General features: G+C 43.4%; 2 protein-coding genes across 2 annotated transcripts in view; one reads left to right on the top strand and one right to left on the bottom strand.

Moving 5' to 3' along the window:
- smtnb (smoothelin b) overlaps window positions 1-20768 on the top strand; it is a 245106-nt gene extending 224338 nt beyond the window's left edge. The window contains exons 3-15 of the mRNA XM_010790747.1: window positions 1515-1566; window positions 2782-3381; window positions 5456-5529; window positions 13212-13394; window positions 13647-13722; window positions 13927-13959; window positions 15139-15318; window positions 15414-15476; window positions 15561-15636; window positions 15719-15895; window positions 15984-16110; window positions 16419-16570; window positions 19191-20768. Coding sequence (XP_010789049.1) covers window positions 1515-1566; window positions 2782-3381; window positions 5456-5529; window positions 13212-13394; window positions 13647-13722; window positions 13927-13959; window positions 15139-15318; window positions 15414-15476; window positions 15561-15636; window positions 15719-15895; window positions 15984-16110; window positions 16419-16570; window positions 19191-19344 — 1947 coding nt within the window. The 3' untranslated portion in view covers window positions 19345-20768. The remainder of the gene's footprint in view (window positions 1-1514; window positions 1567-2781; window positions 3382-5455; window positions 5530-13211; window positions 13395-13646; window positions 13723-13926; window positions 13960-15138; window positions 15319-15413; window positions 15477-15560; window positions 15637-15718; window positions 15896-15983; window positions 16111-16418; window positions 16571-19190) is intronic.
- A 141-nt stretch (window positions 20769-20909) lies between these two features.
- selenom (selenoprotein M) lies at window positions 20910-25035 on the bottom strand. Its single transcript, XM_010790732.1, is given in 5 exon segments — window positions 20910-21633; window positions 22826-22904; window positions 23021-23055; window positions 23258-23293; window positions 24796-25035. Coding segments are annotated over 5 exon segments (465 nt in total). The 5' UTR covers window positions 24892-25035; the 3' UTR covers window positions 20910-21414.
- Window positions 25036-25140: the final 105 nt, after the last annotated feature.

Here is a 25140-nt window from a genome sequence, read left to right as displayed (position 1 = left end):
CATTATAAATTGTGTCGGCCACTAGAAGTGGGTGTTTGAACCACATTAGCCATGCACCAACAGTCCAAGGCTCTTTTCCTTCTTTCTTCTCCATCATCCCACCCACCTGGTGCGACACTCGTTCTTCGACACCCGACCAGAGGCGTCAAGCACAAATCGCGGAGCTCTGTTAGGTGCTGTTTAACTTATGTTACTTGGCTACACAAACAAACTTTGCACCTGAGTGTCTCTGCTTCCACCCTCAGCGCGTTCGGCCTCCACCTTGCTTCAGAGAGGGATAGAAATGCTGTGGCCAGAGGTTCTGTCTCTCTTCAGCCCAGCACCACACACACACACGCACGCACGCACGGCACGGCACGCACGCGCGCGTAGCGGCTGGTTCTGCACTTGGACTGTTGAGCAACATTTACCATTTTAGGGGCCGTCGGGTCACCGTGACACCATCGCGTTGCTCCTCTAAAGTGTTTACTCAAGGCTGGCCCCGGACTTCTTTTATTTGTTCCCTGCAAGATACGGCTGTGATGCTCATTTCTCCAGAGAGTAATGTAAACCACTCTGGGCTCGCATCATGGCGCTCTGCTGCAAAAAAAGGACAGAGTCCCACCACTCACTCCCAAACACAAATGTACATAAAGGAAAACACCACCGGTTGATTCTGTTTTTAGGATGGGTTTGTGTTGGCCCTGTGGTTGTTAAAAATAGGCATGCTAACTAGGGATGGGATTTACCAAAAATAAATACATACGTGTTCAAATAAGTATAGAAAACCAAGTCGAATTTGTCAAATGTATTGAACTGTTGATCACCAGTTTGAGCAGTTGGACAGCTATAAGCCTACAGCTTTCATGCGTAAAACATAACTTGTTTTTTAAATGAAAGAGGGATCATACCACGAACACATAACGGGGTTAGGGTACGTAACCCTATTACAACAGAGATAACAACCTTATAACAGGGCCTAATGCACAGAATGCAGCTATTGAATACTCATTCTTGTTTAAGAGTATGAGCATGTCTACTCAGGGGAGAGGCGGGTGCGGAGGCGATTCACAATCAGGCCAGCTGTAGAGAAGACCCTCTCAGCTGGAATCTGGGCATAAGATGAGGTTTGAGTCTGTATGATCTGTGTGTAGGGAGGGGCAGCAGCCATATCGTTAGCTAGATCTGATGGATTTGGACATAAACGCAAATGAAGTATAACTGGACGCGAGAGAGAGAGATCAGCACCTGCAGCTCTGCCCGCTGTGAGGGACCGATGAGCGGAGCAAAACACACCTTTAGACCTAACACATTTAGCTATGGCACTGTATACATTGAATTATTCCATTTGATCATATGTAATCAACTTAGGCACCCCTCCCAAAAAAAAAAAAAATTATTCATAACTCTTATCATATTTGAATAATTTCGAATATTCGATGAATCGTTCCCATCCCTAATGCTAACCCCTTATCTCTTATACTTCCTCTACTGATTGTTCCATAATGTTTCTTTGTTTTGTTTCTGTTTTTTAGATGACAATAAACAGTGATCTGCTCCTCAATAATGGCAAAGCAAAGGATTCTGGTAAGAAACTAGTCATTTCCAGCTTCTCAAATATAAATATGTGCTACATCTCTTTCTTTTGAATTTGTCAATTTATCAGGTTTGGTGTCAGTAGTGTTGATTGGAAAGAACCTGCATTTTATTTTCAGATATTTATTATAAATATTATCTTTAAAGGGTAGGTAAGAATGGAGAAACCAGCTCGAGTGCGCTAGAATTTGAAAGTACGCAGCCGAAAAAAATCTGCCCCTTCCTTCAGACTTCCTTACAGAGCCCCTCCTTCAACACACACGAACGCGCACATGACCAATGAGTGCTCGAGATAAGTTTGTGCACAGATGGAAGGCTGACAGGCAGGTAGGCCATCCACTTATTTTAGCCGGGCCGGCTCAGATGATTGGTCGTACTTTTTACAGCGCCTCGGCTTCCACAGATTGTATTTATTGTCAAAGCATTTAATGTATTCATTGCTATCGGGATGTTAAGAGCATTCCATGGAATATAACAAAAAGTGTTTCTGAAGTGAATTACCTACCCCACCTTTAATGCTCCTAAACCTATATGCACAGATTAATTTGGTTTAGTTTATTAATATTGCACTCGTCGTCTTCATCAGGGAAACTGAAGTGGGTAAAACAATCGCACCATAGTTCATCCCCAGTAGGACTCCATGAAGACAATGGAGCCATTAGTGGGACCGTATAGAGCCACTCGCAGTAGTGCTGGGATGAGGGCATGTTATACAATGTACGCTTTCTTTTACTGGAGAGCTCTTAGCTGTGTCTATTTTATTATAAACAGTTTTCCTTGCGAGCAGCACATCTTTTTTTATTTGGGAGGATGACCTCAGTGGATATCTTCTCCTCTAATCACTAAGGATTTTTCCACTGGAGAGTCTGTGCGAAATCATGAGCTCTGTACACATTATTTGAAAGTATTAAGGATCAGAGAATGGAAAATAAAGAGAGTGGAAGAAACATGTCCTGAAAAGTCCAAAAGATACAACCTGAAAGATGGTTAAACAGGGGGAGTTAAGTCAAGCAAAATAAAACGTCTGGAACAAAACCTAGAGAGGATGAAAGGAGGATTTGTAGAGGGCTTTTTAGGTGGACGAGGATATAAGGAAAGCAGGATAAAATATAAATCTGCTCAATTCAAACTGAATAGTGGAAGAGATCCAGACTGTGCTGTATTTTTCTGTGATTGTAACTCCCCCCATGCATTATGTCTTTACAGCACCTGAGAAGAAAGTGGTATTGGAACAATTCAACCGAACCAACTCTGTACGCGATCGAATGCGTAAATTCACTGAAGCAACCCAGAGCGCAAACGTCCCAGCTCTGAGGAAAGCTCCTCTGAGGAACGGCACCTCCTCCGGCAGCAGCCAGGCGAATCTGTCCAGAGCCACCGAGATGTTTACACACACAGGAGCATCCCTCAGCACATCTGGAGACAGGCCAGAGAGGCCACGTGTGGACTCCACATGTCACACCTCCGCAGCATCCCAGAGTCAAGCCGTACCTCAGCCAAGAGGTGTGGCCAGTAAACCTCTGTCTTCAGCCGGCCAATGGCAGAGCTCCGTAGGCGGGACGAGGCATCCAGCAGAAAAAGATGCGCATGCCTCCAGTAACTCAAAGGAAGACGGGACCCCAGGGAGAGCAGCTGAGCAGCAGGTCACCCAGGGAGAGGCAGACCCCGACATGAAGACTTTCCTCACTATCGAGATCAAGGGTGGGCGCACCACCTCCACCTCTACGTCCTCCCCCAGGGGCAACATGGTGCCCATCACCAACATGACCCCACGCATCACCACTAATCCTCTGGGGCAGAGAGGAGGTAAGAGCACCTACCTTACAGTGTTACAATAACTCTCAAATAACTATTTTCCAAAATGTTAATTCAGGATTAGAAGGGCTTCTGAACACATGTGTTTGTTAAACCACTTAATACACTATTATTTCTAGGCGACACTTGTTTACCTTTTTTTTCCTTTTTTTTTTAAAGCTCAATTACAACATGCAGATTAGCAGCGCTGTGTTTTAGGTCATTTGAGTCTTAATTTAGCGACGTTATGTCTTTACTTGCTAGTATCAATCCTTAGATCATAAAGGAATCCCAGTCGCTGTGGGAGGCGACCGGCACCAAGGAAACGGTCACATGTGGGCCGATGACAAGCAGAGCGCGTGGATGAGTGGGGATAGATGTTAGGGCTGAATATGAAGCTGCGTGATTGAACTGAAGGGTATTTGTTATGGAGTAGCGGAGTTAGTGCAGTGTGGAGGGGTGAGGTCAGGAGTCAACAGAAGCGAGTATATTTGGGACAAAGGAGACAATAATTGGCTCTCAGGCCAGACTGAATGGTGATACTGTAACAGTGCAAGTGAAGGAGGCTGCTCGCCCACACAAGGCTTTGTTTGTTCCATGCTGTATATATTGTCTCCCCCCTACACTTATCTAAGACACTTTCTTTAACCATCCTTGGTGTGCTTTGAAATTAGAGATATTTTTCTGGTAATCCAGATTATTGATGACTTTGATTAGTCTCAGAGTTAACCATTGGAGTCCCAGCAGTTTAAGACACTGAGGTTCTCAATTTGAATGTAGCATTGTCACTTTTATTGTGGTCTACTATCAGAAAAGGTGTCCATGCATTTCACGCTTCATTTTGTCTTACTGTTATTAAATCAGCATAACAGTAAAATACAGAAAATAAGTTATGAAACGTGAGAAAATAAAACAAAACATACACCCCTGGTTGGGCGTAAACCATCAAAACGATTCCTAATGGAACAAAATACAAGGAAGTTTGCTAATTAGTCAAATAAAAAAAGATGGAACAAGAAAACGTATGAATGTCACTCTGCAGCAGATCAAAACATTGTCATTCCTCTGAAACAGATCAGAAATACTGCTTGGCCCTATCAGTGGTATTCAGCTCTGCTTTTTCTAAATGATGTATTCTTCAATTCATACTTACAAGTATACTTTAAATACTAAAGTAGGTCAAATGTTGTAGTTCTTAGAGAAATACAACAAGTATTCAAAAAGGCATATTTGTAGTGTGTGAGTTTCTGTATTGTTAACTAACTTAAGGCACATTAAGTAGCAGGACAGTCTCCTACAAACACATAGTTCCTGAACATGTACGTACTCAGCAGCACAGTACATACTTACAGTACAAGCAGGGCTTTATTAATTGCATGACACAAAAACATGAATAGCTGAGATGTCAGTGTGTTTCAGAAGCAGAGCTGCTCCAGCTGCTATAACTGTACAGTCCAAACAAGACGTGTTAGGTTTCAGCTCTTCCCTGAAACCGGGACTTCCAAACCAAACTGTTTATGTAAGACTAAAGCTGAACCTGTGTGATTACACCTCTTACAACGCCCCCCCCCCCTCCACTGACACATACTGGCAGCCCCACTGGGCTCCTCCACGAGGTTCACAACGGTTTTTTCCAGCTCCGTTTGCTTTAATGGCTTTGGGCTCCTTTTTTGGGAACCTGCCTGTCTCCCACTGACCAAAGACAGGCTGGGATTGTGTCTCCGGTTTCTCTTAAAAGCACCTTCCCCGAGTCTTAAATGTAAACTATGCTGAGCTGGTGTGTGTCAGTCTTGTATTGTATGATATAGCTTGGATGGAGGCTGGGGGGTTTGAAAGCATGTCGCAGGGAAATCCATGTGCAGGTAAATAAAGAGAGATGTTTATGTTAAAGGTGACGTCATCCACATTTTCTCGCCTCTCTCATTAGCCAAGGGAACGTGTTGTTTATGACACTATGGCAGCTTATGTAACTGACTAAACACAGTGCAGGACCACATATGAATCTTTTTTGATGTTCTTATATTCAACCCATAGCTTTGCAATGTTTCTCCATGTTCATTTTGGTCTTCACTTTTATCTGTTTCAGAGTTGACCCTCGGCCTCAGAGCTACACCGTTCAAGATCTCCTCATCCAGCCTCTCCTCCGGATCCTCCATCAAGGTACAGTCTGCCATTGTAACGTCTATTCTGGGAAATGATCATAACATTGAGGCTTTGCAGAATCTGGAGACGGAACCTGTCAAACATGGATCAAAACCACATTCCCAGTTGGATCCAATTTTGTAGATTAACGCACTGTTTTTACCCTCTCTTGCATTTCCAATGGAGTCAATTGAAGTCCACTGTGTGTTCGCTGCGTCCCTGTCACAGCCATCACCTATAAAGGCCTGAAACGCAAGTGAGCCGGGACAGTGAGAGACAGACAGAGGGTGTACAAAGGAGGGAGACGAGGGAAGAACAGTGTTTATCAAACACAGAGTGGGTAGCCAGTCACATCTGTCCTTGTAGGGTATGTGAAGGAGAGAGAGCAGAGGGAGGTGCTCCGGGCATTCCTTGTTTTCTCTCGGCAGGCCATGCCCGCTGACATTTATCTGGGAAATGTTTCCCCGAGGACACCTGTCTGTCTTCATGCACACTGATTGTTGTCCTTCTGCATCAAGACACATGTTGACAGAAGTTCTTCTTCGCGTCTATTCTTAGGGGCCAATGCAAAAGATTCATCTCGTGTCAGAGTCTTACCGACCCCCTCCCCTCTTACAGTGACCTTGGGGGTTAGAAAGAACAGCTAAACTCCCATTTGCCTCGTTCCTCAACCTCCTCGCTCCTCCATGAAAGGAAATGTCCTGGGGAATGGGGAGTGGGGGACTGAGGGGGTGAGGAGAGGAGAAGTGGTGAACTATTTAATCTTTAATGGCTGTGTATTCCCCCCCTGTGTGGAGAGCAGCTGTAATCTGGTAATGGGATCACGGAGCTGGTTAATTACGGCTGGGAGGGGGCTCTACGAGGCTTCGGGGTGAATTGAAGGTGTTTGAATGAGACTGTCTCCATCAGTTAGGCTCTTGCTGAGACGCACAGACACAGGGGCCGGTACACAGTGAGATAACACAGCAGTCTTTCTTGAAAAGGGATCTAGCGGCAAAAGATTGGAGGCGTGTGACTGAGTGGATAGAGATTGCGTTTATACTCGTCTGAGTGATATTACGACCATATCATAACGGCATGCAGGTAACGCCTTGTGCTAACATGTGAATGATTTCTTTTTTTTAGTATGATGTATTTTAGATGTGGTTGAAGAATCCAGATCATTTTTCATTTAAAATAGTTCATTTACCTCTGTGGACCTCTCACTGACTGCATGCTAGCACCAATAGGCTGGGTTTCACATACATGGTTATGATCATCATTGTATAGGCTCAACATGAATGCCTCCATTGATGAAACCACAAGACTATGACAAGTAGGCCTTCATCTCTTTTCGTCACTTAGCTGATATTTCACCAGCTTCCACCAGATCTGCTCAAGTTTCCCCTAAAGTACACTGAGCCTGAGTGACTTGGCTAATGAGATTTTAAAAACAGCAGCAGACACTGTTAGTTAGCATCGACTAAAGGGGAGGCAGCTTGGTTACCTACAGACTGATCCAGAGACCACCTGCTCTCTGGCTTTACCTGGTTTAGTGGAAGTTCTAGGTTGTGTGAGATGTCAGGGATTTATTGTGAATCCTCTTAAATAGGAGACACAATGTAGGGCCGATTATGGCAAAAATCATAATCTCGATTATTTGGGTCAATAATTGTAATTGCGATTATTCATTGACTTTGAAAACATCCATTTATTGGAGAAAAAAAATGTCAACAGCATGTTTTTAACAGTTGATTACCCTGAACTTTAAGTATAATTCAACTAAAATAAAAAAAACATTAATAAAAAAAAAAAAGTAATAATAAAAAATTACAGTTTTATTTTGATTACGTTGTTTTCGTAATCGTTGCAAGCCGTAATCGCGATTTTAAAATACGATTAATTGAGCAGCCCTAGCACAATGTATACAGTTGTGTTCATTATAAGAAAAGGAGTGAGTAGATATTTAGTGTCGTAAAAAGAGTTTTAATCTGTTTTTCCTGTTTGGTGTTGATCATTGTTGTTTCACAGTTGTTCCCGCTGAGGCTCTGATCTGTTTGGGTGGTCTGGGCTTCTTCTCGGTGGTCCAAATTCAGCACTCATACCCTCCCCTATTTCTTAAATGGTATTCTTTTAAGATTCTAATAAAACACGCTGTTATCGCAATCTATTTAAGGGTCAACAGAGATAAATGTTCTAAGAAGCAATGAAAAGACTTCAAAGCAAATGATAGTGTTGGAGGCCTAGCTGCTCTTTCTTTATTATAAAAGATGAAGAGGAAGTTAATGGTCAAGATGCTTGTTGTTTTCCAGCTCAGTGATGAGAGCTGCTTTCAGACAGGTGAGGCCTGCAGCTGGGTATTGATGCCTCGTTCTCAGTGATCGCAGCTGCCCCTGCTCATCTCAGCTGTCCACTGTGCACGGCCTTGAACACAAATATAAACAATGCCCACAGTGCTGCTGCTGCGTGAACATGGACGCACAGGCCCACACATTGCCTCTCTGTCCCAGGGGGATTGTTAACAAACTGCTGAACCATCACACATGCTGATTACCCAACCAGTTTACATGTGTCATAGACTCAAGCCTCCCTGCAAACTGCGGAGAAAAAGACGTCTAGATGCTGTTTCATTGCCACTTTTTCTGTCATTGCTATGTTGACTTTTCTTCAAACTAAAATTACTGCATTGCTTTATTTTTACCTCCGTTGGAAGCGAGACTACATTATTTCTGGTAACAGTCTGGAAACGACTTGTTTACTGTATAGCAGCAGGGCTCACAATAGCCACAGACGCTGTCACATAAACAGTGTATGCACTTTTTGATTGGTCAGGCTCCTTGTTTTTTAACCTCACTGTTTGCTATGGGTAAAGTGGGTTAATGCTTTGATGCGTGATAAGACTAGGGGTCTGACCCACTTCCCTGCTGCCAGTCACATTTCTCTTCACTTTCTCTGAGTGCCAGTTTCTTCCCGGGAACTATTTTGCTCACCTGTAATTACCAGGAGAGACCATTGTTGCCCTTTGTCACATTGTTATCCCTTATATGTTTTAATATCAGTTTAATGCGTGTGATGTGTTGGCTTGTTATCAAGAGCTACAGATGTATCACACTTGCCTTCCCCTAGTCATAGATACAGTATGCACAGTACTCTTTGTTTTTTTGCATGGTCTTGCATGCTTTTAAAGCATCAGGAGGCATTTAAAAAAATGTTCTTGGGCCTCTTACACAATAACCAATGTGCACACAGACTTCTGTCAGCGCTCTTGGAAAACTCTTCATTTATCACAGAAGCACTTGAAGCATTCACGTGAGCAGCAGCTGGGCAGCTTTGTCAGTGAGCCTAAAACTAAATCTTGAAGTGCTGCGATGTCTTTCCCTACATCCTTGCCCAGAGCCGAGGAGAGCTGGGTCTCGTCTGACGCTCACTTCTTCTCACCCAGCCTGCTGTGTCATAGCCCCGAAACACTTTGTCCTTCACGGACTGATCCTCCCTTTGGACGTCTGCTCTAAGTCAAAGTCATGCAACGCAACTGACCTAATTAGTCACAACACGATCACATTTAGTCAGAAAGCATTTTTATGAGGAGTCAAACACTAACGTATAACTCCGCTTAGCCCGGGCTTAAGGCCACATCTAAACCTTTGCTGCATGCTAATCGGGGTGTGAAGGACAACGGCTCGTGATAAAAGGAAAGTGGAAAGAGGGAGGGGTGAGTTTTCTGAATTGTTGCCTCAACCATTCCCCCCCGGGCCCCCACCAGGACAGACTGGCTCTGTGAAATAATGGCAGGGCAGGAGATAGACATGTCCACGGCACCTGGAAAATGGGGGTGGGACTTCTGCTGTCTGGGAAACGGGATTCGTTTCATGCTCATTGGCTGTGAGGGTGTTGGCCCGTGAAGAGGGCAGATTTGTTGGGGGTATAAAGGACGTGCATTGTTTTGAAAAGGTCTCTGTAGACAGACCAGATCGGATACCCTCTACCTTCACATCTGTGGCCACAACATTTAGATTTTTCTGATCTTACGCCACAACTTCTTGGACACACGTAGATTTAGGCGACTTTGAGCAGTGTAACATTGAGTGCAGCCGGTCTGGCCATGCCTGGAGTGAACCTGGACTTACTACCAGCCTCAGAGGCTCCCGAGGCTTTGGGCAGTCCAGATAGCGCTTGTGCAGAGTCTGGCCTGGAGGAGGAGATCGGTGATCTGCTAGCTCAAGAGGAAGCAGAGCATGAAGAAGAGCTGTTTTGCAAGAGGGAATTTGAAGTAACACTACAGTGTGCAGTGGGGGAGATCCACAGTGACCTGCAGGCCTTTGGGAAGCGAGTGGATGTTTGCCTTAAGGAGGCAGCTGCTCAGGTGGCTCCTCTGGCTGAGGCCCTCGCCCGGCTGCAGGAGGAGAACCTGAGGATGAGCATTCAGCAGGAGAAGCTGCTGAGGCTGGTGGAGGCCCTGTGCAAGGTTATGGGGCTACCTGAGAGCTTACTGCATGAACTGGCCAGCAAAGAAAGCTCACCTACAATTCAATGTGAAAGCGAAATGCCGTCCAGTGATTCTCTGTCGTCTTCCAACGATGCTCCAGCCAGCACATCCCAGGACGAAGCACTTGAAGCGCCTCACGAAACTTCATCCCACATGTTGGAAGATTCTCTATCCAGTGCTCCCCAGGACTCTCAGACTCTTCTGCATAGTCCATCAAGCATTTTCCAGGAAGCTTCATCCTGCCCCAAGGAATCAGACTCTGTATCCGCTGAGACAAGCACACCTCCGACTCCAGAAACGTTGTCTCTCCAACAACCACCCACCTTTGCAACCTGCCGCTCCCTCTCTGCTCCCTCTGGGTTGGAAAGCATTTCTTGCAGCAAAAGCACGGTACTGCTCTCTGATACAGGTTTAGAAAGAAAACCAAACGCCCTTTTTTGTATTCAGATAAGCTGCGTGAAGAATAGGAATGTATTTTTGTTCCTGTGTTCGCATTACATGTGGGTCAGCTGGCTTCAAGTACTTTTGAGTGCCATGCTTGTTCTTGCCCATGTTCTTTTTGACCTGTACTTTCTGACCTTTTCATTGGTTTTAATCTTACAATATGTCCTTAATTCATTTTTTAGAAATAGCCTGACCATCCTCACTGTCAGTCAGTTTTGACACATTGTGTCTATTTGAAGGACATCACTACAGTCTGTCCTGGAGGTATTCCAATCCTTCAACACCATGTGTTTCTGATCCTGGCTCGTACTCATGTTTCTCTGCAGCTCTGCATGAAAGGGCTCATATGTAGTGGATACACTTCATGTCTTAACAGTAACAGTTGCCCTGGCCTATAGTTTGTCACATCATAGATCATCCATCATGCTCACTTTGGCAGGCATCGTATTGATTTAGCATACAACATTTTTCAACAAAGGAGTCATAAATGGAGCTGTTTTACTTGTCCGGTTTAATAACAAAGATTGGATTAAGGTCTTACATCCCGTTGTAAAAATCATTGCACAGTCCTCTTGACTGACATGATAATCTCTCGGCTCTCAAGCTTTGTTTGCTCAATGTACCCTTGAGATCCCATAACAAACACTGTTTGTTTGTATGCACTGGTGACATTTCAAAGGATATTGAGTATTTGCGGCGTAATCTTCAGTTATATAACCGGCCAATGTTGCATCTGCCAATCAGCTGTTCCTGTAAAGGTGGTGGTCTTCTCTTAAATCTTACTTGTGATACCTCCCAATGCCTTTATGCAATGTCAACTATGAAATATGTCAGTTTTTCATAATTCTGCTGCCAGGGACTGTATTGCAGGTTTAAGTCATGAAGCAATACATGTTCAGAGAGATTGTAGCCCTTCTCGTATAACAGCAGAATTAAGCATCCGAGTATCTGAATTAAACACGACGTGAGCGCAGGTTATCTGGGATTTTCTCACCCCACTCACATTCCCACATTGCCTGAATCAGGACCCTTGTTTGTGTCCCAAAGCATTCCTTGTCGGTCAAGTGCCTCTCACTCCAGTCCGTCCCATGTCCAGAAAAACTTTAAAAGCAGTGGCCACAGCTAATCCCACAGCACTGAGGCTGCTCCGGGGCATTGTCCCTCCCTGGTGAAACCTGGGGCCCACAGTGAGGCTGTGGATAGGGACGGGGCCAGCTGTCTGAGCTATATCTGGACGCAACTACAACAAAGGCCTTAAAGCCACATCTAGAGCTCCTAGTCTGCCACAGGCATTCAGCACGATGTATAATATAAGAGTTGTTTTCTATAGGATTTGTGGTCACTTCAAAAGAGCTGGTTGAAAGCCAGGTTTACATTAAAGACCTATAATGTTTATTCTCTTGGTGCTCTACTTCCTCTTCAGCATGCTCCCTCACTCTTACCTTTTGCTCTTACGCTCAGCACTCCTTCTGTGGTGTACATACCATTTTCTCAGAGTTTATATCTGCTAATGCATTGTTCCCATCCTCCAGTCATAATGGTGTACCGTACCTGTCAGATAAACTCTTGCTTCACTGCAGCTCAGTATCATCTGGACACTCACTGTGTCAGTCACACTCCATGGACTACGTTAACAGTATCTTGGCAGAGTGGCTCTCCCACTCATGTGCTCACTGTCACCCTCTCTGGCTGGAAGGCAGAGGGATGGAAGAAATGATGAGATGTGGTGCGCAGGCAGTCTTAATGCAAAAAGAGATTATCAGAGGCAGCCTGCTTCTAACACTCAAGCCTATTATGGCTGCAGTGTGTTTGACCAAAGTCCTCCTGTGCTTATTACGTTCTAAATGTCAGCAAGCTTAAGTTATGTTTTTTAACCCTCATCTATCTTGGGGGGAGGGTACAACTTAAAAGCCTGAGCTCCGGGTTTAGAGATTCTTTCTGCAGGTGCTATGGCAATGCACTTATCCAACTAAGGCAGTGTTTCTCAAACTTTTTCATACCAAGGACCACTTAACCAATAAAAAAACACTCGCGGACCACCTAATTCCACAAATATCCAAAATCACATCGTTTTTCTAGAACAAATTACAAATCGCCTGAAAATGGTACAAACAAGTGGCAACATGTGTGATGAAGGTGTTGCGCTGGGCTATATCATGCAATCGAAAGTGGAACTTAAACTCGCTCCATTGCGGAGGTATTCCCGCGAGAGTGCGGAAAACTTAAATGTATTTATTTATTTCAAATGTGAAATTTTACCAATATACTCACGGACCACTAGGGGGCGCTAGTGGCCCGCGGACCACACTTTGAGAAGCACTGAACTAAGGGCACCATTTTTTTTTAGAGGGGCCCTAGTATGCAAAATGTCAGGTTCATATTGTACTTGTGCCTCTACTGGGACATGTTTACAGGCTTTAATGTTCCAAAAGGTCTTTATTTTTTCTCAAACTGCACCTCTTTCACCCTCTGTCTGAAACCAGAGCCCAGTCTGCTCTGATTGGTTAGCTGGCTGGCTCTGTTACATAGTGATGTCACTATGTTACAGAAGTAAATAAAGGAATACATCCGAGGTGTTTCAGGTTGGGGGGTGTGAGAGAGAAACTCCCTTTTGGAGGGAACTGTGGGATTTCAGCCTTTGCACACAATTGACACACACTACAGGAAAAGGAAGACTCCAAAAAGCACGATAGGGCCTCTTTAACTGAATATATAGACATGAAACATTGTTTTGCATATCTTAGTGTCTGCGCTGTAGCTCATGCTGTGTGTGTTTGTGTTGTGTGTGCAGATGAAGACAGAGCCCGTGGCCTCGGAGCCGGTGTCTGCAGCTGCATCGTCTGCCAAGGTGGGGAGTCACGTCCCCACCATCCCAAACGGCTCCAGCACTCAGGGCAAACCACACGAGCGCTCCGGAAAACTGACAGCCGACCAGCTGGCTGCTATCGAGGACGAAGAGCTCCTTGACAAAATGGTACTTCACACTCAAGTTATAATTCTGGATGATTTTGATTTGAGCACCACTTTAGAACTAATGAATGATGTAGCGTTAGTCATGCAGATAGTGTAGTAAATCTCCCCAGATATGTGAAGGTATGTTTGGAAAAGTAAAAGCTTATTGTTGTCTGTATGGAAAATGCTATGTTAGAAGTGCATGAACGAATAGAGCCATGCCACTAAGACTTTTTGTGAAGAATGACTTCATTGTTTTTCTTTTCTCTCACAGCTCGATGAGTCGAAAGACTTTGAGGAGAGGAAGATGATCCGTGCAGCCATGAGAGACCTTCGCAAGAGAAAGAGAGGTAAGAGAACAAAACGAATCTCCTGTCTGTTACTCTCATCAAATGAAGACGTGCTTAATTCTTTTATCCCGACCACTGCTTTGTTTCAAATGACGGTACTATAAGGTGGTCACACTGCCTCATTAAAATCAAGCGTCTTATTTATTTTTCAATCCCTTTTTTTATTGAAATGTTCCACATCATGTCTATCCATTCTGCCCTCAGAGGCCATGCTGGGATGTACTCAAGAGGAAATAGGTATGGCAGGTTGCTGTGCAGTGTGATTTTACAATTAATAATGCCTGCGTTTGGTTTTTTGTGTGCACCATCCTTTCATTATAAGACCACAACAGTTCATCTCCAAGAGCTCTGTGGTGGATGATGAAGACAAAAGGTTGACAGTGTTGTTAACATGCATGAATCCTGTTGTCATACTCACACAACTTTGTAACTGAAACGTCTACCACATGTAGTGTGTATCTGTGTTGTCGAGAGCATCCAGTTTCACAAGCCGTCTGGTTTCGGTGCCGTTGAACCCTAATTAGATTCCCAGATTTGCTCAGTGCACTCACTCAGTGGCATGGAGCATCCAAAGGGCAGACCTATCTATACTTAGTGTAGAAAAGGCCCCAAAGTTATAATTATTGATATAATATATTATTTTATTATACAGAGTTGATACCTGAATACCTAAGTTGTGCCTTCATAGTGGGGAGGGGCTAACCCACGTGTTTTTGGGTGACGTCACACATCGAGGGTAATGTGCGTCAGTAGTTGCAGGAAAGTTATGCATGCCGTCTTAAGTTTCGTATTGTGTGCGTAAATGAACGAAAAACCACACACACAAATATCTGTATGTCTGCCTAAATCAGTAAAGAAGTCGAGCCTCATCTTAGCTCCTCATTTCCTCTATTCTGGACCTTTGGCCTTAAGTGGTGTCCTGGATGAACCTAGTGATAGACACAAAGCTAGTGCCAACACTGAGTTATCTCTAACTCTCCACTACACATAGAGTTAGAATAAATGCATAATAAGTTTAAATGCAGGTACCCTCTCAGGTCAAAGCTTTAGTTTGCACTGCAGGGGCTAAGGTATCACTTTGCCAGTCATCGAGGTCGATCACAGTGTGCTTTTTCTTTTTGATGTTTTTGCTGTACATATAACTTGACAGCTTTGGCTGGGCTCGAACCTCCCACCTGTGGTGTGCGTGTGCGTGTGTGTTTGTTTAAGGGAATTTCACAGTACTGTGGAAAGAATCTGCAAACCTCACATTTAGAAGAGGTTTTGTTTGAATCCACCTCTGCAGCAGTGAGATGAGGCGCTGTCAGTTTGTTTAAGACCTTTTTGTCCTCCTCCTCCTCTTTTTCCACTGACATCATCCCTCCACCTCTATATCCCTTTTCCCCTCTTCTCTCCCCTTCCCCTTCTCCACCCCAGACCAGAGAGAAAAGGAGCGCGACAACCGTCTGCAGGAGATCCGGCAGCAGAGGGAAGAGCGAGGGCAGAAAGGCCGTCCAGGCGTGGGAGCAGGAGAGGTGGGGATGAGGAAGGTGGAGAAGTCCGCCGACGGCTCCAGCCTCAGCCAAGTCACCAAGACGGACCGCTTCGCTTCGTCTGGTAGGTCTCTCTTTCATTTTGTGAAATAGATGGACAACAAATGATAAGGATCATCTTTGTCCGATGTGTTTATAATAAAAATGTTCCTTTTTTAGATGATGGAAGCAGATCTGTACGCAGCACTGTTGTTGAGTCCAGTTATCTGCAGAAAACAGACAGTTAGTCATTTCTTCATCATCATATTTTATAGTCATTAGTCATATTGTCAATATTATTCACATGCCTGTGTTCATTTATCTCAGGAGGGACACTCCAGTCAAAGTCATACAGCTTCAGCTCTTCATCTTCCTCCTCCAACGCAAGCAAAAAAGTGGGCAGGTAAGTTAAGAAACATCACCAGAGCATCTAATCAACGCCTACAGTTTGACCAGTTAACTTACTGTACGCGTCCCTGCCTCAGTGTGTTTGACCGCGAGGACGACACATCGTCTCGCAGCGGCAGCAGTGGATTGGCCGCGGTTGAGCGACTGCAGGCGGAGCGGCGCAAGGAGCTGATGAGAGCTCAGAGTCTGCCCAAGACCTCGGCCATGACCGCCCGCAAAGCCATGATAGAGAAGCTGGAGAAGGAGGGAGGCGGGTAAGAACAAACGGAGAGGAATTACTTCCCATGAAAGGTAGCAGATCAAAGCGTGTAAATATTAACACAAACCTGACTTTTCTTTTAGCCCTGGAAATCAGGCGGTCGCCAAGGTAAACAAGGTCCAGCGCTCCACCAGCTTTGGTGTTCCCAACGCAAACTCCATCAAGCAGATGCTGCTCGACTGGTGCCGTGCCAAGACCCGCTCGTATGAGGTGAGCTCCAGCCCGACAACACAGTGTGTAGGGCTCCTCTTTAACGTCAGCCAGTGGAGCTAAACCTGAAGATTAAGACAAGATAATATTTTCCTTCTATAGGAATGTTTCCATCACTTACCTGGGACTGCCTCCAAATCTAATCAGAATACCTTTACTCGTCCAACAGAGGGGACATTTACATTTGTAACAGCGAAAAGGAGCCAAAGAAAGCCTAATGTTAATAACTAAGAAGCATGCATAAATTAGTAGAACAAATGACACAATTTACAAAATGCACATCCTCATCTGTCTGTCTCCTCCCTCAGCATGTGGATATTCAGAACTTTTCATCCAGCTGGAGTAACGGCATGGCATTTTGTGCCCTGGTGCACAATTTTTTCCCTGAATCCTTTGAATTCGAGTCCCTGAGCCCGAGCAACCGCAGGCAAAACTTTGAGGTGGCCTTCAACACAGCAGAGTGAGTACACACACAACTGTTTCCCATAGGCTGTGTATAAAGATACACATACGGTCTACGATTTGTCCCAGTAACATGTCCGCTAACCACATCAGTTCTGTTGTTGTTGTTAAGCTCTGACTGAAAGTGTGACGGTCCACCGACTATGTTGGAGAAACCACAACACGGCAGTGAAGCTTTTTGTTAATCATGGTGAAGAAAATCAGGAGAAACCAGAAGAAGAATCTTTGCTCTAAACTTCAGAGTCTAAAGCATAAAGACATACACTTTAATCTTCAATCCAAGGTTGTGAATGCACATTGAAAACAAATTCAAACCGACACATTTCCCTTTCTTTGTATCATACACACATCCTTCTCTCATTCCTCTGTAACATCCACTTTTATTCAGTGTTGCTATACCAACATCTACTTGACCCTGAAGTTCAGAGACGGACCCAAAACGCGTGAAACTCCTCGACTGATGTCTCGCTGTTAACCCCCCCTGTCTCTCCCAGGTGTATCAAACTACCTCAAGGCTCTAATAACTCCACCTTTAAACCATCACTCCCCACCTGTCCTCTACTATGATAACTGCTGCGGCCCCTCCATCTGCTCTAAACCAGAGACCCATGAGCAAACCCACCCCAAACCACCACCAGGTTAACAAATACGGACGAGCTCCCGCCTATTACCTCCACATCTCCCCTCCTTTTTATTCCTAATGCCTCTCTCTCTTTCAAAGCCCCTCACCCACCTGTGTGTGTGTGTGTGTTTGCTCACATGCTCTCAGCAGTTTAATGTCCATGCTGATGTTGATGTTATTCACGATCTCGACACCGGACTGTCACCCAACCACAGCCCCCGTCTTTCCACCTTTGTGTTGCACCCCCACCCACTCCCCCAGGCACTGCTGACCCTCCAGCTGTTATCTGAAACCCCAACACACACACACTCACACACTCCTGTGCACCAGTATGTTGTTTTTTTAGAGTCACCATATGGTTTTGTCTTTGTGTGTTTCATCTGCAGAACCCTTGTTGTTTTTTTCACCGTGTCTTGTGTTCTCTGAGAGATCGCAGCCGTATTCAAATGGTCAAAAGTTGCACAGAAAAAAACAACAAGAAGCAAAAAGGCTAAATGAGCATCACCTGACGCTCATTTGACATTTTGTTTGCAAGTGTGTTTGTTTGCCACATACTGTATGTATCGAGATGTTCATGAAGCATGTCAACTCATGGATATATATTTGTGAACACAGAGAATGTAATGGTATTGTTTCTTTTTGTGTCATTTCTCTCTCCCTCTGTCTCCTCACCCTGGATCTTCTTCGTTTGGCTGCTCACCGCTTAATCTGTTGTCCTCCTCCTTCCTCTCTTTCCCACACTTTGTCCACTATCTTTGTCCTGTTTCTTCTTCTTATCTGTATCTTCTCCCTTCTCCTCCTCCTCCTCCTCCTCCTATCTGTTTGGTTCTTCCTTTCCTTCCTGTCCTCCCCTGTCTCTCCCCCCCCCCTCCCCCCTGCTGGGTGTGGGCACAGGAAAATGGTGGACTGCCCCCAGCTGTTGGATGTGGACGACATGGTGAAGATGCGCGAGCCGGATTGGAAGTGTGTGTATACGTACCTGCAGGAGTTCTACAGGGGGCTGGTGACCAAGGGCCTGGTTAAAACCAAAAACTCCTCCTAGAGTCGCACCGCAACTAAAACTGAACCCATGGTGAGAGAGGGGGCGAACCTACAGAGGAACCACACTCTGGTTCTGAGAGATGGGATGGAGGGAGTGTGTGTGTGTGTGTGTGTGTGTGTGTGTGTGTGTGTGTGTGTGTGTGTGTGTGTGTGTGTGTGTGTGTGTGTGTGTGTGTGTGTGTGTGTGTGTGTGTGTCGCTGTTAGGATTTAAATCAAACGTGCTTCAGAAAACTCCTTTATTGGCCGCTTTTGGAAATATGATCCCTCATGTTAATCTGAAGCTACTGAAGTACGAAGTACCAAACATGGTGTGTGTGTCCATGTGTGCACTGAATAGTCAGACTATGGCCCAGGCGGAGAGCCAGGACCATCTGCAACACTTTAAAAGGAACTGCTGTATCACAAAGCTTCAAACAAAGAGGTTGAGAAACAAAGCAGGCTGTGTTGTCTGCTGACTTTTGATCATGTGTGAATTTACAGGTGTTTATGCTTGTTAAGCCTTTTTAAAATCGTGAAGTGCAGAATGACCCCATGTCTGCAGTTCCTTAAATAACAAAACCAATTTTATGTTGTTGACATTTACTTTCTCATGCGTGCCGCTCCTGTTACTCAGGATGTCTGGAGGGTTTACAGAACGTGGAGATATAACGCCACCCTGTGGTCGAAGCATGCTGCATTACTGAAGTTTATTTTTAGAGAGCTTTTAAAGGGGTTTTCCACTCATTGCTTTAGAGAGACACAAAAGGATTTAACAAGAAGAAGTAAAACATAAGCACGCAAAGGAGTTCATCAGTGACTTCTTTTCAAATGTAGCTGCTAACCTATTTGGTTTATGATCATTTAAAGCACCTGACTTATGATTTAAATATGAATAATAATGAGCGATCATCCGATCCTCCACCATCCTGTCTGTCCCCTCCTCTCTCTCACTGTCTCTTGTATGCTGTTCCTCAGGACGTACGCCAACTGCATGCCTCTGCTGGAGGTGGAGGACATGATGATCATGGGTAATAAACCCGACTCCAAGTGTGTCTTCACCTACGTCCAGTCTCTGGTCAACCACCTGCGCAGATACGAGATGTCCATGGGTCGGCCCTGTCCCCTCTGACCTCTGACCTGAGGGTGAAGCCTGGACGTGGCATCATGGACAAGTTGGGGATTGTGCGTGTGTGTGTGCGTGCGTGTGTTTGTGTTCGTTTGCGTATTAGCTTTGTTGGCAGTGGTGATGTGTTTTCATTATTTCATTAACACAAAGTCCGTCTTTTTACAGAAAGAGGGCGCCAAAGTTTTTATAAGACTACCTTTTCAAAGCTTTAAAAATGTAATCTTTTTTTACTCTGCGTTGTACCAGGAACATTTTAACATGCAGAAGCCGTGTTACCACGCCAGTGTGCTACAAAAGAGAAATCTTTGTATAGTATTTCCCCTTTAAGTTATTTTTCACTATCTCTCTGCCATACTTTTGTAATTATAAACCTTGTTGGCATTGCTTTAGGTCATTCCACAAGAAGAAAAATATACCGTTGCGTTATTTGGTTTTTATCTCGGTACTTTTTAATTGTTAAAACACTCTGGCTGCTTGAAGTATTTGAATTAAGTTATTCTGATGTTGATGTAACAGTTAGCCTATTACTATTTAATACAGAGGCACAGGGAAGTCCTTCATTGTTCAAATGGATGCAGCAAGTATGCAGTGAGTAAATCTCACCTTTCTGAACTTTAAAGTGCTACTGAGAACATGTTTAACACTATTTGAACTTTTTAAAAGCCACCTGTATAATATTATTCTAACAGCGAGTATATTTGCGGTCAAACACGTTTTTTTTTATTCAGGTATATAGAAAAAAGAGGAGTGGGCTGAGGTCATTTGGCTGACTTGTATAATGACTTGATTTTTTTTCACTGACGGCATATTTCGAAAAACAAAATGTGTACAGCAGTGCTGCCTCACCCCAGCATCACTGACTTACTGCCACACACACCCACACACTGCTCTTTTAGAGGGCTTCTTATTTATGCTCGATTAGATTTTGTTGAAATATACTATTTTTATTTTGTTAGTGTGTACATCATGCTTTGTTCAAAGCGTCGATAAGCTCAAGCTATTAGGATGTTTTGTTGAACTAATTGGGGTCACTTTTTGGACGAGTTAAAGGGCCTGATGAAAGCCGGCTTTCTGTTTCAACGTGAGTTATCATGACTGAACATAACTGCCAACTGTATATTTTACAACATTAAGCTAAGGAATTTTTTAAGGGTGAAAGACTTTTATTACGCTTGTAAAAAATTAAGATGCCTTTAATAAGAAATTCTGATTGTCTCAGAGCTTAACGAGCTTGATGAAACGTATTTCTTAAAGGTTTTCTTTTGTTTGGAGAAATTATTTGAGATGATTCCACCGCTGCCGAATGAAAACAGAATACCTTCCACGGTGCAGTGAGTGCTGTAAATAAGAGCTTAAACACATTATAATTTCATGTTTCTGTGCACCACAGTCAAATGTGAATTGAAATTAAACCAATTTGAAATGAATCTATTTGTTTGCTATTATTGCTCGTTAGCCTTTTCCACACCACAATCTACCTATTGGCAATTAACAGCCTGCCATCCGTCAAATCTAATCTTTGAAGCAGACAAGAAAACCTAATACTACAACATAGCAAAAACATGAGATTATTTTTTCAAACATTTTATTATTTTCTTTTACAGTGCTTTCACTTGATCCTCTTGTGTGCTTCAGTCCGACCACCAGAACATGCAGCATCAACCTCAGGCCAGACGACAGGTTTCAGCCTGAGGCTTCATTCAGTTTCATAGTAGGTAGGAAGCTGTCAGACACACAAGGGGAACTCAAGAGAGGCAAAGATCCTGAAGAAAGCTCACATATAATGGACCAAAAACAAATGTAAGACATACACATTTCCAGTCTTGGTGTGGAGAGTAGAAAAGCATTCACAAAGCAGCAGATGTTATCGCTGTAAAAATAACAAACATCAATATGTGCAAAATTCAGACTTTTTAAAGGCCTGTTGCTGATGCTAAGATTGTTTCCAAGCCCAAAAGCTGTTCCATGGTCTTCTGGTCTTATTTTGACGTGCATTTCAGTCATCAACTGCATCAACCAGCTGGTCGTGGAGCAGCTTTGGGGCTTGGTGGAAATATGAGATTGCTACTTCAGTTATAGGTCAGTATGCTTGTCTTCTGCGTTGGGCTCTGAGGAGGAGGAGGGGGAGGGGGAGGATTCGTACGGCGGCTCGTCTTTAAACGGGCTGTCCTTGGCGGGGGAGAAGCGGAACTCCTCTGGCACCTCGTCCTCATCTGCAGTTTTCTTGTAGAAACCCAGCTCCTCCAGCAGCTGGTTGATCTCTGAGCGGCTCATGTCAGACAGGGCGATCCGCTGTGCAGGACACACAGGGTTATACTTCAAGTTTAAATGTACTTTTCCATCAGTGTTAGATCTGAAAAACTGTTATTGGACAAAACACAACTTCACATTCATGCTAATGTTGCTCTGTGTCTGAGAGAAGTGTTGATGGAACTGTTTGCTAGGAAGTGTACCATAACACCTCTAAAAAGTGTCATCAGATCTGGCCAAATGTTTTAATGCAGCTATATATTTCAACGCTGTCTTTATTTCACTTAGAAAATGGAATAAGGCAATTTATATTTTAAAATACAATTTTATAATTATGCTTGAAGTCCTTGTGTGTAGGATAGGGCTGTCACAATATCAGATGTATACATGATTAGAGGGGCCCATAAATCCCAAAAGCAAAATAATTATATCTATAACAATTCTAAAGAATATAATAATAATAATAAATAGTTAACTTTGTGTAATGCTTGTCCAACAAAACAAATGTTTTGTTAATTACACTCAAAACCCAAGTGTAGGGAGGGGGACATGAGTGAGTCTGTAACCATGAGTATACAAAAGCTTACAAATGAATGTATTTTATGTGGATAAATTGTTATGCTATAAATTGTTATGCTATAATATATAGATGAACTCAGACGATTGCTAAAAAACATCAGGTAGGATTTTCTGTGAAATGTCAAGATGGGTGGGAAGAGGGAGGGACGGGGTGGCATGGGAAAGGGATTCCCTATATTTTTTCTTTTTTTGTCTTTTCTTTTTCTTTTTGTATTGTCTATATAATTTGTATCTGTATAAGTACCTTTTGTGAGGGCAACATTTTTTTTTTTTTTAAATAAGTTGGTCACATAAAAAAAAAATGCTTACAAAAAGAACAACAGAAATTGAGATTCAACATTATTATATATGTACATATTATTGACATCAAATACTTAAAAAAAATATATATATGACGTGGTTATTGTCCATTCTGGTTAATATTCCAACACGTTGGAGAGGATTTTCAAATTGATAGTATAGTCACAGGTTTAGAAAGACGCCATTCCCCTCACTTTTACTGGTCTAACCTCTGGACTCTGAGAATGAATGGAATGAAATCAACTCAAATTTTCGACCAAAATTGTCACATTATTTTGAATAACAGATGATGTAAGCATTCTCAAGGTCTAGATATACTGTAGGGGTTTTGATCTATTTTAAAACAAACACTTACATCCAGCTCTTCAAAGTAGTGGTTCAGGAGGACGAGCTCAGGGTCGGCCCCAGGAATGTGCTTCATCACCAGATTATGGCTGAGGTAGTGACGGTCAAGGATTGGCACAAAGAGAAAAAACTGTACTTTTTACAACCTGTAAAAGGACATGTTTAAAAAAACAAGAAACAGCAGTGTGCTTGAGTGAAAGGATACTAAAGAGGAATGTCCTGGACCACGAAGGCTTTGACCTGCGGACAGAGGAGCGGATTAATGTGTTTCACTCAGGGATGGTTTCAGTAGCAGATCTGTGGAGGATTATGGGAAACTCTAAACGTGAAATGTAAAATGTTTTTCAGTGAGCCAACACTTTGAGGCAGGGATTAGGCTTCAGTCTGACTCTGTGTGTTGTCCACTTTGTTTATGTGGATTAGAGGGAAAAGGGCCACTTACCTCTCTGAGCCTGTTCAGCTGTCATCCACCACACGACTGCCAAGAGACACAACAAAAGATCACTATGGTTATTAGCAGCTCTCAGAATCAGGAATTGAGACATCACCTGGGTTAGAGGGGCTTTTCTATGGACATTTTGTAGGTTCAGTTTTAAAAGTAGTAGTATTCTTGTTTTCTTCTTTGACTTCTTATTTTTATGAATACTATAACTTTGTTTTTATTAAATAGGAAATGTGAATGTGTTCAATTTGTGATCAATCAAGTACATATATCTATTTAACTGAATTGAACTGAGTTTTTTTAAGAAAAAGAAGCTGGGCAACACCATATTCTTTAAAATGATGTTTCAAAACTAAACACATCTGAAACAGGAAATGGGACATCAGAATAAGGAATTAGATAACTATTATATGTATGTGTCTTGAAGCATACTTTTAATAACCTCTGTCCAAAACAACTTCAGTTAAGTTTCTCTGATGTTCTGGTACCACTGTAGCGTGGCACATTAAGAGAGAGAGGCTTCTGGGAAAGGATCCTAACCCATTTTAGCAGAAATCCGAGCCGCAGGTTAAGAACCGAGTGTGACTAACACAACAATAGCAAGATAACTCAATTTTGTTCTGTGGTGCTGGCAGGCTGGTGATTGGGTGACACCCTGAGGGAGAAATTCTCATGAAAAAGAAAGGTAGAGTTACAGACACTTTTGTTCAGAACCAGACTTTTAGTAACACACCCAGTCCCTTTTCAGCTAAATTACAACTAAGTCACCTTTACCAACGGTACCGTTATTACACAATTGTCTGAAAAGCTGTTGTACTTAAATCGGTACCATACTGTAAACCAATGGAGGAAGTAGTACTCAGATGTTAAGTACTTACAAAGTACAAGTACCAGCGTGTAGGAATACTCTGTTGGCCAGATACTGCAGATTGGCCCATTTCAGAATCATATAACATGTTTTGATTATAATTATTGATGCTTTAATGTGTTTATCAAGGCTGGTAAAGGTGCAGCTAGTTTTAATTCCTTTGTATTCTGCAGGGTAGCTTGTGAATTTACTCCAGATGTGACTAAAGTCTGATTTAAGAGTTGATTATATTTCACAACATTAAACCAAATCTGTAACTAAAAGGTAATAAATAAATGTATTGGAGTTAGTGAAGTACACGATTTACCTCTGAATTGTACTGGGGTAGAACAAGTACAAAGTAGCATAAACTGAGAATACCCAGGTAGAGTACAAGTAACTCAAAATTGTAATTAAGTACTGTATTTGAGTAAATGTACTTAGTTACTTAACACCACTGCTGTAAACGCATGGAGAATATCCATCCAGTTTACTACAGCTCATCTCATCTGCTGGAAGGATCTCTCACGCATGCGTCTAGCACCGAAATTCAAGGAATAAATTCATACATTTAACCAAACTGGGCTCTTTAGAAAAAGACCACCGTACACCTACAACGAAAGTACACCGTCATCGTAAACACAACCAGCCTGCTGTCACGTATGCAACATAAACGCTTCCGTTACTCTACCTCCACCCTCGCTTTCGCCAGTCCTTCCAGCTTCTTCAGGTCCACATCATGGGCCGAGGCGCAGTGGAGCAGACCGACCAGCACCACCAGCCACATAGTTCCGGTTCTGACCACCGAGCACCGGGACCAGCACCTGCAGAGGACCGAAGGTGAGCAACCTGAACCCCGCTGAGAGGAGAGATGTGCAGCTATTGTCACGTCCTCCTGCCACGTCAAATAACTCCCCCCTCCCAGGAAGAGGGGGGAGGAGGGAGAGGAGGTGTGAGGAGGTGTGCGCATCTGTTTTCTACGAGATCTCCATCCGAGTCAGAATCAGAAACAGGTTTATTACCAAGTTGACACGTA

Source organism: Notothenia coriiceps, unplaced genomic scaffold (genome assembly GCF_000735185.1).
Source record: "Notothenia coriiceps isolate Sejong01 unplaced genomic scaffold, NC01 NC01_scaffold00034548, whole genome shotgun sequence".
NCBI lineage: Eukaryota > Metazoa > Chordata > Actinopteri > Perciformes > Nototheniidae > Notothenia > Notothenia coriiceps.
This window is presented reverse-complemented; position numbering and strand designations above follow the sequence as displayed.